At 43.6% G+C, this 14745-nt stretch overlaps 1 protein-coding gene across 1 annotated transcript in view; it reads left to right on the top strand.

Moving 5' to 3' along the window:
• Positions 1 to 14544, top strand: part of SMC1A (structural maintenance of chromosomes 1A) — a gene marked incomplete at its 5' end in the record, with an annotated part of 34197 nt that extends 19653 nt beyond the window's left edge. Inside the window, 7 exons of the mRNA XM_079728179.1 lie at positions 479 to 589; positions 10960 to 11116; positions 11592 to 11746; positions 11866 to 12017; positions 13140 to 13209; positions 13495 to 13605; positions 14039 to 14544. Of these exons, the coding sequence (XP_079584305.1) occupies positions 479 to 589; positions 10960 to 11116; positions 11592 to 11746; positions 11866 to 12017; positions 13140 to 13209; positions 13495 to 13605; positions 14039 to 14122 (840 nt within the window). The 3' untranslated portion in view covers positions 14123 to 14544. The remainder of the gene's footprint in view (positions 1 to 478; positions 590 to 10959; positions 11117 to 11591; positions 11747 to 11865; positions 12018 to 13139; positions 13210 to 13494; positions 13606 to 14038) is intronic.
• Positions 14545 to 14745: the final 201 nt, after the last annotated feature.

Here is a 14745-nt window from a genome sequence, read left to right as displayed (position 1 = left end):
AACTGAGAGGAGGTTTGCAGATATCTTGTCTTTGACCTGAACATGTCTTTCAGTCCCACATGTCTTTCTCCCTCCTTTCTTCCCAAATAGCAGTTCCATTTAATTCAGCAAAATATTTTGAACACCGGCAGTGTGCCAGGCATCATGGTAGCATGTGATATAATTACTCCTAATCCTAAGCACAGCCCTGCCAGGCAGGCATCGTCCGGTGTTACAGATGAGGGTTTGTGTGTTTAAATGAGGATTCAAGCAACAGCATGGCTTGCCCAGGGTCACGCGGTTAGTCGGCGGTAGAGCCCAATTTTGAACTCAGATCTTTTTCCTGTCAGAGCTGCTCTTCCTTTTGCCACAGGTACTTTCTAGCAAGGTGCTTCTCAAAGACATCGAAGGCTGCAAAGGAGCCCCTCAGCCCCCTCTAGAGGAACAAGTGCTCTTATGGCCATTCGGGTCCATTTGACTCTCCCTCTTGCCATTGCAGGGTAGCTCCCAGGGGGAGGATTCAGTGAGTGGCTCCCAACGAACTTCCAATATCTATGCACGAGAGGCCCTCATCGAGATTGACTACGGCGACCTGTGTGAGGATCTGAAGGTGAGGCTCAGCCTCGGGGAGTGGGTACATCCTCCCAGCTGTCCAGAGAGAGGGTCAGCTCATCTGGGGGCCCTGTGGAGACAGACCATGTCTGGAAAGAGGGGCAAGCTGGCAAGGCGGGGGGTGGGGTGGAGTTGTGATGCATGGCTTCCCCCCATATGCACACACAGGCACAGGCACATCTTCCACCTCCACCCCCAGCTGCCCCCATCCCTGCCTGTTGCCAGTCTTCCCCTTCCACCTGTGTACACATCTCAGCCCAGATACACGGAGAACAGGCTCCTGTACAGTGAACAGATAGACCTCGGGGGGTTCTCAGGGCTCTGTCCCAGGCATCCTTTCCTTCTCATTTGGCGTTCTCTCATCCTGGGTATCTCCTCTACTCCCCTGGCTTCAGCTGCCATCTCTATGCTAGGGCCCACAGGTACCTCAAACCCCAGCCTTCCTCCCAAAATCGGCCTCTTCTCTTCAGTGCCAGCCCCAGGTTCAAACCAGAAATCTGAGCCTTGTCCTTAACTCTCTCTCTCACTTTGCATATTCAGTGAATTACCAAGCCCTGTCAATTCTACCTTCCAAATATCTACTGAATTCTACTTTTCTCTGTTTCCACTGTGTCTCTAGTTCAGGCTGCTTTCACCACTCACATGGACTACTGTAGGAGCCTTCTAAATAGTTTCTGGTGCTTTCCAATCTTTCCTTATAGCCAGGCAGGGGGACTTGATTTTTTTTTTTTTAACCTTTTTATTATGGAAAATTTCAAACAGATACAGAAGTAGAGAGAATGATACAATGAACCCCAGGTACCCATCATCCAGCTTCAATAATGAGCAACATATGGTCAATCCTGTTTTTTATACCCTTCCCCCTCCTGATTGGCACATTTTAAATCAAATTCTAGATATTCCATTCATAATTACCTCAGTATATATCTCTAGGACTCCTTTTTAAAAAATGTAACCACGATATTATACCAAAAAATTAGCACTAACTCTGTAATGTCACCTGATATTCAATAAATGTTTAGATTTCCATGAATGTCCCATAAATATCTTTTTTAAAAATATTTTTTCTGGGCTTCCCTGGTGGCGCAGTGGTTGAGAGTCCGCCTGCCGATGCACGGGACACGGGTTCGTGCCCCAGTCCGGGAAGATCCCACTCGCCACGGAGTGGCTGGGCCCGTGAGCCATGGCCACTGAGCCTGCGCGTCCAGAGCCTGTGCTCTGCAACGGGAGAGGCCACAACAGTGAGAGGCCCGCGTACCGCAAAAAAAATAAAATAAAATAAAAAAATATTCTGTGTTTAAATCAGGATTCAAGTGAGGTCCATGTGTTAAAATTGGTCTCTTATGGTCTATAACATTTTTTATCCCTTTTTATTTTTTTCTTGCTATTTATGGAAGAAACTGGGTCATTGGTCTTGTACAATTTTCTATACTCTGAATTTGGCTGATTGTGTCCCATGATGTTTTTTGACATGTTCTTCCATCCTTGTGTTTCCTATAAACTGGTAGTTAAATCTGTGGTTTGATTGGATTCAGATTCATTTTTTATTTTGGGCAAGAATATATCATACATGGTACCGTGTACTCATGAACTTCCTTTTGCATCGCATCAGTAGACACTGAATGTCAGTTCTCTCTATCTTTGTAATGATAAGATTGATGAATGCTCAACACTACCTGTGAAATACTCTTGCCAGAAACTCAAACAAGGAACTGATTAAGCTTTTATGTCCACCAATTACATGAAACACTGGTGCCAGAGGAACATGTTAAATAAAAGCACAGGGATGCAGTTAACTAAATCCAGACTGTGGGAAACTCTAAAGGACAAAAGACCTGGTCTCTTCCATAAATAAATGGGAAGAAAGAAATAAACAGAAAGGGAGAACTTTTATAGGCTTATGAGACAAATCAACCAATTACAATGTGTGGCCTTCCCTTGAATCCATTGCAAAGAAAAGAGAGGCAGGGGAATTTATAGATTAAATGAGATTTAAGAGACATATCAGCCAGTTGTAATGTGGGCACCTTATTTGGAACCTGCTTTGAAAAAAACCTGTAAAAAATTTTTTATGTAACACAATTGGGATGATTTGAACACTGACCAGATAGTTTATGATGTTCAGGAATTGCTGTTAATATTTTTAGGTGATAATGGTATTGTGGTTTTATTTTTAAAATGTCCTTACCTTTTACAACAGTGGTTCTCAATGGGTGGGGTGGATTTTGCCTCCCCAGGGGACATTTGGTAATGTCTGGAGATACTCTTGTCACACCCAGTTGTCGCAACTGGGGCAGGGGTTGCTACCAGTATCTAGTGGGTAGACAACAGGGATGCTGCTAAACATCCTACAGTGCACAAAGGACAGCCCCCACAACAACAAATTATTTGGCTCAAAATATCATTAGTGCTGAGATTCAGAAACCCTGTTTTAGAGGTACATACTGAAGTATTTATGGATGAAACATTTGAGATTTGGTTTAAAATAGTTGAATATAGAAAGAAATTGGGTATAGATGGCAGAGTATTGGCCATGAGTTGATAATTATTGAAGCTGGGTACGTGGGGTTCATTGTATTATTCTCTGCATTTCTGTGAATGTTTAAAAATTTACGTAATGTAAAGTTAAAAAAGGAAAAGCAATCATGATCACCATGTTCAGGTGTTGTTAGCCCCATCAATCTTATAAAGTTCCCTATCAGCCTTTCACAGCTGGTTTCAGCAGCTATTAACGAACGATCATTGCCTACATCTATTAAGGGCTGCAAAATGGTAATTTTCTGATTCTTTCATTCCTCCTACATTTATTAATTGGATTTCTAAAAAAGAACTTTCTCACATCAACTGTTTAGTTCCCTTGAAATTCAGTTAGTACAGAAAAGGTAGAATAAATACTTAATTCTTTGCCTTTATTTACCAGCTTTCAGAATGACTTGGTTGCCCTTGTAACCTTTAAAGTTAGTGACCAGTGAGGTTTCTAATTTATATTTATTATAAACTTAAGTGTTTAAATGTCTTTTGGTATGTTTCAGTCTATTTGGAGTCATTTTTCTTTTTGATATTCAAATTGTCCCATTCTTGGCCAGCGGGAGCCACTTCAAGTTGATTTTTGCTATTGTTCTTATTAGATTTTTATTATGGAAAATTTCATATGCAGAAGTAAAATAGTACAGTGCTGTCTCATGTGGCCATCACCAGTTTCAGCAGTTATCAACTCATGGCCAAAGTTGTTTCATATGCACCCCCACACACTCCAGCCTCCCCTTCCCACCCCCAGGTTATTTAAAAAATTCTGGGCACCATGTCATTTCATTTGTAAATATTTCAGAATGTATCTCTGTAAGAGAAAATTCTTAAAAATATTTAGAATCATTATCATACAAAAAACCCAATTACTTAACATTGGAGTTATATATTATTATATAATTCCTTAATAATAGTATTATGATTAGTGTTCACATTTCCCTGATTGTTATACACACACACACTCACAGTTTGCTTGCTTGAACTGGGAGTCAAGTAAGATGAAAGAGAGATAGATGATTGATATAGTGATTGCTTGATGATGTCTCCTAAGTCTCATTTAATCCAAAAGTTCCCCCTCTGTCTGTTTTTATTTTTCTCTGCAATATTTATTGTTGTTGAAGAAATTCGCTCATTTCTCCTGAAGGATTTTCTACATTCTGTACTTTGTTGATTGTATCCTGTGGTTTTTGAAATGTTCCCGCAGAACAAAGCAAAAAAAATAAGTTCTGCTGTCCCCCATAGTTCCTGTAAGTGGGTAGTTAGATGTAGATCAGTGTTGTTCAATAGAGATACAGTATCATCCACATGTGTAACTTTTAAAACATGAAATTAATTTTAATACTATATTTTGTTTAACCGAGTATATCCAAAAGAATGATCATTTCAATGTGTAAACAGTATAAAAATTATTGATGAGAAGTTTAACCATCTCTTTGTACTAAGTCTTCAAAATTCATTATCTATTTTAAGCTTCCAGCACATCTCAATTTGGATGCTAAATTTTACTCAGAAATACTTGATCTGTATTTAGATATCCTAAAATTTACAATTGAAAAAGGAGAACCACATACCCAAGTTGTTCCAAGTATACTTAGAAGTTTTGTAGTAACTGAATTGAGTATCAGTTTTTAAATTTAAATTAGCTAGCATTCAATAAAATTAAAACTTTAGTTCCTCAGTCACACTAGCTGCGTTTTTCATGCTCAGTAGTGACATGTGGGTTGTGGCCACTGTATTGGACAGCTCAGATCTAGAGGTTTGATTAGATTGAAGGTTTGGGGTTTATTTTGGTCAAGACTACTTCATATGACGTCATTACTTCCATCAGGAGGTTTATAATGTCTGGTCACTGGCTCTTTTTGTGTGGCTTGCAGCCATGATGATTATTGCCTAGATCCATTACATAATTTGTCAGGGGTTGCAAAATGGTCATCTTATTCTGTCATTTCTTTATTAGCTGGAATACTGTAGAGATTTCCTCTCGTCAATTATTTGGTTACCCTGAGGTAGTTTGTATAGGAAAGGCAGGATATATGTGCTTGATTCTTTCCCTTTATTTACCAGTTTATAAAATAATGAGTTGGTTCTTCGGCATTCTCAAGATTTGTCCACTGAGTTGTTTTCATGTTATTATGAACTTAAGGATTTAAACACATTTGACGTGTTGCACTCTGCTGTGGTTATTATCCTTCTCATTGCATCAAGGTGTTGTATCTTTGGCCAGTGGGAACTCGTTCAAGTTGGCTTCTGAATAATTTTGACACAACCCTTGTAGTCTTTTTTTTTTTTTTTTTTTTTAGCTGTGCCACGTGGCATGTGAGATCTTAGTTCCCCGACCAGGGATTGAACCCGCACCCCTGTATTGGAAGGCAGATTCTTAACCACTGGACCACCAGGGAAGTCCCTTCCTGTAGTCTTTGATATCTTCCTTGCTTTCTGGTATGTCCAGGCTCATCCTTTACGTTTCCCACCGCAGATCTGGAATTAGCCATTTCTCTGAGAAGCTCTGACTTCTTTTAGTAGGGAATGCTATTATTTAGCAACTACCATCTGGACACTGGAATGTTCATGACTGCTGGGTTGCTCAGTGCTTCTAGAACTTTTCAGTAGACTGGGCTACAAAATGCATTTTTTATTAGAGGGAAAAATGTATCATGAGTTCATATTGATACTTCCAACTGAAATTGTAATTCTCACAGTTTAACGTTGATTTTATGTTTGAGTTTCCAATTATTCTTGCTAAAAATCTGGCTTCTAGCAAGTATTCAATAGTATATTTACTTTAGCCTATCATATATATAGAAAATCATAATAAGATATTATTAGTAACAATTCGATTATTGAATGCTATTTAAGATTTTCTTGATGCTAATGGCTCATTAAGCTAATGGCTCATTGGGCATGGATAGTCGTGTTCCTATGTTTTAAAGTGATTTGAAAGAATCTTCTGAGTGTTTAACCAGCCTAATATATAGGCAGATTTCTTTTGTTTAGTTTTCAATTTTTAAAGGATTTTGCTTTTTAGTATTCTCCTTTATTTTTTCCAAGTTTAATTTTGAAACTTTTCAAACCTACAAGAAAAACTGAAAGAATAGTACAGTTGAACACCCATATGCCTTTCACCTTAGATTGACCAATGAACATTTTCCCAGTTTGCTTTCTCTCTAATCTCTCTTGACTCTCTTCCTCCCTCTGCACTGCACACTTTTTTTGTTTTTGCTGAACCTTTTGAAGGAAGTTGTAGACTTCAACTCTAAATTCTTTAGCATGCTGGAACAAGGGATTCTCCTCCATAACCGCAGTTCAATTTTTTTTTTGTATATATGTCCATGCCTCTCTCTTGCTTTGTCACAGCTTACCCTTCCCCCTCCCCATATCCTCAAGTCCATTCTCAAGTAGGTCTGTGTCTTTATTCCTGTCTCACCCCTAGGTTCTTCATGACTTTTTTTTTTCTTACATTCCATATATATGTGTTAGCATACGGTATTTGTCTTTCTCTTTCTGACTTACTTCACTCTGTATGACAGACTCTAGGTCTATCCACCTCATTACAAATAGCTCAATCCCGTTTCTTTTTATGGCTGAGTAATATTCCATTGTATATATGTGCCACATCTTCTTTATCCTGTCCTCTGTTGATGGACACTTAGGTTGCTTCCATGTCCTGGCTATTGTAAATAGACCTGCAATGAAGATTTTGGTACATGACTCTTTTTGAATTATGGTTTTCTCAGGGTATATGCCCAGTAGTGGGATTGCTGGGTCATATGGTAGTTCTATTTGTAGTTTTTTAAGGAACCTCCATACTGTTCTCTATAGTGGCTGTACCAATTCACATTCCCACCAGCAGTGCAAGAGTGTTCCCTTTTCTCTACACCGTCTCCAGCATTTATTGTTTCTAGATTTTTTGATGATGGCCATTCTGACTGGTGTGAGATGATATCTCATTGTAGTTTTGATTTGCATTTCTCTAATGATTAATGATGTTGAGCATTCTTTCATGTGTTTGTTGGCAGTCTGTATATCTTCTTTGGAGAAATGTCTATTTAGGTCTTCTGCCCATTTTTGGATTAGGTTGTTTGTTTTTTTGTTATTGAGCTGCATGAGCTGCTTGTAAATTTTGGAGATTAATCCTTTGTCAGTTGCTTCATTTGCAAATATTTTCTCACCACTCTTCTTCAACATAGTTTTGGAAGCTTTAGCCACAGCAATCAGAGAAGAAAAGGAAATAAAAGGAATCCAAATCGGAAAAGAAGAAGTAAAGCTGTCACTGTTTACAGATGACATGATACTATACATAGAGAATCCTAAAGATGCTACCAGAAAACTACTAGAGCTAATCAATGAATGTGGTAAAGTAGCAGGATACAAAATTAATGCACGGAAATCTCTGGCATTCCTATACACTAATGATGAAAAATCTGAAAGTGAAATCAAGAAAACACTCCCATTTACCATTGCAACAAAAAGAATAAAATATCTAGGAATAAACCTACCTAAGGAGACAAAAGACCTGTATGCAGAAAATTATAAGACACTGATGAAAGAAATTAAAGATGATACAAATAGATGGAGAGATATACCATGTTCTTGGATTGGAAGAATCAACATTGTGAAAATGACTCTACTACCTAAAGCAATCTACAGATTCAATGCAATCCCTGTCAAACTACCACTGGCATTTTTCACAGAACTAGAACAAAAAAATTTCACAATTTGTATGGAAACACAAAAGACCCCGAATAGCCAAAGCAATCTTGAGAACGAAAAACGGAGCTGGAGGAATCAGGCTCCCTGACTTCAGACTATACTACAAAGCTACAGTAATCAAGACAGTATGGTACTGGCACAAAAACAGAAAGATAGATCAATGGAACAGGATAGAAAGCCCAGAGATAAACCTATGCACATATGGTCACCTTATCTTTGATAAAGGAGGCAGGAATGTACAGTGGAGAAAGGACAGCCTCTTCAATAAGTGGTGCTGGGAAAACTGGACAGGTACATGTAAAAGTAGGAGATTAGATCACTGCCTAACACCATACACAAAAATAAGCTCAAAATGGATTAAAGACCTAAATGTAAGGCCAGAAACTATCAAACTCTTAGAGGAAAACATAGGCAGAACACTCCATGACATAAATCACAGCAAGATCCTTTTTAGCCCACCTCCTAGAGAAATGGAAATAAAACCAAAAATAAACAAATGGGACCTAATGAAACTTCAAAGGTTTGCACAGCAAAGGAAACCAATAAACAAGACCAAAAGACACAGTTCGGGCTTCCCTGGTGGCGCAGTGGTTGAGAGTCCGCCTGCCGATGCAGGGGACACGGGTTCGTGTCCCGGTCTGGGAGGATCCCACATGCCGCGGAGCGGCTGGGCCCGTGAGCCATGGCCGCCGAGCCTGCGTTTCCGGAGCCTGTGCTCCGCGACGGGAGAGGCCACAACAGTGAGATGCCCGCGTACCGCAAAAAAAAAAAAAAAAAGTTCAGTTTTATATCTAAGAAAATTAATAATTTTATGTCAATATTCCACCCATATTCAAATTTCCCTAGTTGTTACAAAGTGTCTTTTGTAGTAGTTTGTTTTTTTTAAGCTGTGATCCAATCAAATTCATGCATTGCTTTTGGTTGTTCTCTTTAGTTTCTTTTATTTAGTTAGTTTCTTTTAATGTGGAGCAGTCCCCTCACTTTTTTTCATAACATTGGTGTTTTGAACAGTCTACATGTTGTCTTGAAGAACAGGATATGTTATGGGTACATTATGGATATGTTAGTTTCCTTTCATTACTCTGTTTAATTTGTTCCACCTAAATGCATTGGAAGTTTGAACTATTTTAGAGGCTTGATAGACTTGGGTTAAGTAATTTTTTGGCAAAAATATTTCACCGTGTACTCCCCCTCCCCACTGTCTGTGCAGCGTGGCTTGCCAAATCTTAGTTCCCCTAGCAGAGATTGAACTCGGGCCATGGTAGTGAAAGCACCAAGTCCTAATCACTGGACCGCCAGGGAACTCCCCACTGTGTACTTTATATTGCACCACACCAGGAGGCACATAGTGTTAGGGTGTCCCACTATTCATGATTCTAGGTTTGATCCTCAGTTAAGGTATCAATTGCCAGATCTCAATGCTAAGCATACACTTTTACCTTTGTAAGTAATAAGGAATCTTTAGGGTGATTCTTTGGCATCTTGTCAGTATCTTGTTCCCCAACAGTTTTTTTACCCAGTGGCTTTCACATTTTGATTCAATTTAATTTTGTTTTATAATTATGTAAATTCTTCATTTGATTCTGAAACCAGAAGTATAATACAAGGTATGTGAAGAGAAGTTTAGCTTTCTTTCCTGTCCAACTTCATCCCCCTTCCTGTACGTGTGACCATTTTAGTTTTTGGATTATCTTTTTGTTGTTGTTGTATTTTTAAAATACAAATATATTTGTATGTAAATTATTCACATTTCCTCTCTTAGATAAAAGATAGCATTCTATTGTGTACCTTTCATATTTTACTTATACTGTATCCACGAATCACTCCATACATATATATATAGAGAGATGTTCAGAAAGGCTTTTCTAAAATATATATATATATATTCATGTCCTTCCTGTGCTTGAAGTCATTCAGTGGTACCTCACCTCCCTTGGGAAAAAGTCCAGATTTCTTAAAAGGCCCATTATCATTGGGCTTCTTCATGTGCCTCCAGCTTTGTCTCTTTGCCTAGCGCACAGGCACGCGTGTGCTTACACACACACACACACACACACACACACACACACACACACACAGTTGCTACTATTGCCATGTTGAATTGCCCTTTGCTTATTTGTTTGGCCTTTTTTTTTTCCTGCTGTGCTGTGTGGCTTGTGGGGTTTTAGTTCCCTGATCAAGGATTGAACCTGGGCCCCGGCAGTGAAAGCGCTGAGTCGTAACCACTGGACCGCCAGGGAATTCCCCTGTTTGGCTTTTGAAGTTCATTAAAGTTGATTACTTTTTTGAATTGCTTTGATTTCCTTGAATGAACCATGAATAAACCCTGGTTTTGCATGTGATACTCCTGTCTGCATAGAAGACTGTTCCTTCTCTCTGTCCTCACCATTCATCCTACGGGCCTGAGCTTAAAAATATTCCTGGAAGCCTTCCCTAGCCCCATTGTCTGAGTTAGGTGCCCCTCTTGTGTGCTGACCCATCACCATCTGTTTATCATTGTTTGGGTATTCACCATACGATGTTCTGATTGTTTGCTTATATGCATTCCTCTGTTAGTCCATGAGCTCTATGAACACAGGAGCCATGACTCACAGGATATGAGTGGCCAGTGCCTGGCATTGGAAGGCATTCAGTAAATATTTATTGACTGAAAGTGGCAGAAAGGCACAAGCCCAGACATGCATCACAATATCCATAAGACCTAAAACCAAGTTCAAATGGGATTTGCTCAGGTGTGGTGATCTGAGCAGAAAACGTGAGTTGCCTTATTCGTTGTAGAGCTGTAAGTGGAGTCCAGACCAGCCTATGTGGGAGCCTCTAGGTCACCCTGGGATGGCGCTGGCTCATGGCCTGGGCTGAGAGCCAGAGAGGGGCACCACCAGCTGCTCCTCCTGAGAGATGGAGAGGTTGACAGGGCCTGGGGGAAGGGCTAGAGATGAGAAAAGCGACGTCAGCCTGTAATTTCTAGGGACGGTGGGAATGATTACTGTTGGCAGGACCTGATGAGAGGAGCAGGGTTAGGGAAAAAGAACCTGCCTTCTGCGTGGGAGTAGGTCCCCAGGCCCCCGCCCGGATCAGGTATCTCTGTAGGGGCCTGGCCCTTCTTGATGTTGCTGGACCTGGGATTTGCAGGATGCCCAGGCCGAGGAGGAGATCAAGCAGGAGATGAACACACTGCAGCAGAAGCTGAATGAGCAGCAGAGTGTGCTCCAGCGTATTGCTGCCCCCAACATGAAGGCCATGGAAAAGCTGGAAAGTGTCCGAGACAAGTTCCAGGAAACCTCAGACGGTAAGGGTTTCCTCTTCTTCTTGGTTCTAAGATGAGGGCAGGAGGCTAGAGGTATGGCAAGGGCCTGTTATACATCACAACGGCTCCTGTTTTTACGTGCTTTCTTGCTCGAAACTCCCAAGAGCCCTAAACAGTAGGGATTATCACACCTGTTTTATAGAGTAGAAAACTGCTGAGGTGTAGAGAGAATGAGTGACCTGCCTGAGGTCACACAGCTGGTTGCTGGTAGTGCCCAGGGAAGAATCCGTGTTATGTGGCTGCAAGCCCATGTTTCTTCCTTTGCACTATGTGGCTGGCCCACTGGATACAGGTGATCGTGGAACTGTCTTCCTGGGCCCCTCCGCAGGCATTCCTCTTCCTGTGGGATGTCCCTGCTCTGTGGATCGTCAATTGTAGGTCATTTTTGCCAGGGCATGGTCCTCAGCCTTGGCAGAGCCTGGGTACTGAGGGGTCACCTGTCTTTCCCTTGTGGCAGAGTTTGAGGCAGCCCGAAAGCGAGCCAAGAAGGCCAAGCAGGCATTTGAACAGATCAAGAAGGAGCGCTTTGACCGCTTCAATGCCTGTTTTGAATCAGTGGCCACCAACATTGATGAGATCTACAAGGCCCTGTCCCGTAACAGCAGTGCCCAGGTAGGCTGGATCCCCTTACCCAACTAGCCCCTACCCATCCTCATTTGCCCTTCCCTCTAGGCTTCCTGTCCTCATCCCCATCTAGACCCAGACCCTTGACCCATCTCCTTTCCCCCTAGGCATTCCTGGGCCCTGAGAACCCCGAGGAGCCCTACTTGGATGGCATCAACTACAACTGTGTGGCTCCTGGCAAACGCTTCCGGCCCATGGACAACTTGTCAGGGGGGGAAAAAACAGTGGCAGCTCTGGCCCTCCTCTTTGCCATCCACAGGTATGGCTGTGCCCCTCCCCTCCAGGGCAGTTGGTGGAGACTGTACTGAGGCCACTGGAGGCTCTGGGGTCCAAGGATATGCAGAGTTATGCCGAGGTGAAGATGATCTGGTGGACTCTGGATTGAATCCCTGTTTCCCTACCTACTACAGCATATCTGGCCTTGGTTTCCTGGACCTGTCTTCCCAATCCAGCCTCATCCACTCAGCATGCCCTCCCCTGCATGTATTCAGTCCCACCTCCAGGCTTTTGCTCACATGTTTGCTGGCTCATAAGCCCTTTTCATGCAAATCTAGCTTGGCCATCACCTTCCACCCCTTCACATCTCATTCTCTTCCTCCTGTTCCTCTGGGAAGCCTGCTTCAACCACTGTGGCATACCCTGACCTCCCCCTCCTGAATGCCAACAGTACTTGAATCTGACTCCCCCCCACAACTTAGTGCTTGATTGTACAGCATCATTCAGTGAGCATTTCTTGAGGGCTGCTCTGTACCAGACCTTGTTGGGGGATTAGGGACACAGCTGAGTCAGACGTGGTTTTTGTCTTCGAGGAGCACATGGTCTACTGGAAGCCAGATGTGTAAACAGACAGTGAGCTAAATATTGTAACCGGGTGAGCGTGTGAGCTGTGGATGCACAGAGGAGAGCCACCAACCCAATCTGGGAGGGTGTGGGTAGCCAGGAAAGCCTTTCAAGGGCAGCTAACACTTGAGCAGGAAATGCAAAGGATAAGTAGAAGTTAGCCAGGGAGACCAGTAGGCATTCCAAGGCAGAGGGTACAGCATGTGCAGAGGCAGGGAGACATGGTGTGAGTGGGTGGGGTAGACCTCCAGGTAGCTTGGTCAGTATGGCCAGAGCCTAGGACACTTTATCTCCCCAGCCAACCTGGACGCTCCAGAGAGGACCATGTCTTCTGTTCTGTGGGATCCTGGAGCGCAGGGCTGGATGCAAAGGAGGACTCAGTTGGTATATTGGCCTTTAGGGGCTCAGGCAACATTCAGACCTGGGTTTTTTAATCTCTGAAGAAATGGAAGGGGGTGCTGGCCTTTATGATGGGCTCTGGGGCTGTCATGCCCCGCCCCTGCCCCCATCAGTGTCAGCTCACCTACTGGTTCCCTCCCAGCTACAAGCCAGCCCCCTTCTTCGTCCTGGATGAGATCGATGCTGCCCTGGATAACACCAACATTGGCAAGGTGGGTGCAAGGAAAGTGGGGCCCGGGAGGGAGGCCCCCAGGTCGGGGCTGGGTTTCAGGGAACAGCTCCTGAGTGCGCCCTAGCCATTCCTGCAGCCTGTTCTCTGTGCCTGGGAGGCTGGGCCCAGGGTCAGCCGCACTGTGCTAGTCAGTGGCCTCCTTTCAGCCTCTCTTCCCCCAACCCTCCACCCCCTACCCCACCCCATCTGCCTCTGGTTCTGACTGGATAAGACAGGGAGTGTTAGGGCTTCAGCCCTGCTAAGTGCTCCACGGCCCCTCCCACAGGTAGCAAATTACATCAAGGAGCAGTCGACTTGCAACTTCCAGGCCATCGTCATTTCTCTCAAGGAGGAGTTCTACACCAAGGCTGAGAGCCTCATTGGAGTCTACCCCGAGGTAGGGCAGGCCTGGCTCAGGAGCCGGCCCCACTCCCTGCCTGACTCCCCAGGGCAGGAAGGGAAGGCTGCGGTGGAGGGGCACAGGGGTGGGGGAGCATAGGGACTCAGGTCCTGAATGGCCATCTGGGCTTGTTGGAGCCCTGCCCTGGAGGCTTAGCCAGCTCAGCTGGGCAGGGCCATTGCATTTGGGGACAGGTGGAAAGGCGAGGCAGAGGCAGCCAGACAGCAGAGAAAAGGATGAGAGTGCAGAGATAGGCAGGAAAAGAAGGCACATGGGACTGAGTACATCCTCTCATACCCGGAGAACCATTGCCTGCGCTTTGGGCAGGTATGTAGGGAGGAGGGTTTGAGGCCCCACAATCCTGGGGCACTTGACCCCTCTTAATTCTCTCCTCACAATTTTATTTTTCTTTTTCTCCATCCTCCTTCAGCAAGGGGACTGTGTGATCAGCAAAGTCCTGACCTTCGACCTCACCAAGTACCCAGATGCCAACCCCAACCCCAATGAGCAGTAGCAGTAGTTCTGCCCTCCTGCCCTGTCTGGATCCCTAAGTTACGCCTCTCCCAATCTCTGGATATTTGGCTCCCAACCTTCCCCTACCTCCTGTCCCTGTTTGGTAAGTCATGGGGTCTAGGCACTGCTATCAAGCATGAAGAGGAACAGAGGTGATGTTAGTTCTGGAGCAAAAATTCCTGAGCTTCAGGGAGCATCCTGGCCTCTGGAACGAGGTGCTGAGCTGAACTGAGCTGAACAGGGCCATCTGTCCATCCCCCCTTCCGCCACCCTGGACCTTACCCCCTCACCCATAATCATGGATTCCTGGGGCCCCCTGCATTTTGCTTGTGTGTGGGTATGTACGTGTGTGTATATGTGTCCACATGTGCGCATGTGGGTGTGTTTGCAAAATAATAAAGATATTGGAGACCCATTTTAGAAGGAGCCTAGGCTGAATTTGATTCCAAGAGAGCTTAGTATGACAGCACCCCGGCGCTGGGCATAGTTATTCCAGACCTCAGGATTCAGGCAGTTACGTGAAACCACCCTCATTCACTCATTAATGTTCTCATTCATTTCGTGTGTTCATCAAATACATACTGAACACGCTCTTTGTCAGACTCTATGCTAGGAATACAGAAC

The sequence above is a fragment of the Hyperoodon ampullatus genome, assembly GCF_949752795.1.
Source record: "Hyperoodon ampullatus genome assembly, chromosome: X".
NCBI classification, from domain to species: domain Eukaryota; kingdom Metazoa; phylum Chordata; class Mammalia; order Artiodactyla; family Ziphiidae; genus Hyperoodon; species Hyperoodon ampullatus.
Note: the sequence above shows the minus strand (reverse complement) of the source record. Positions and strands in the feature narration are given on the sequence as shown.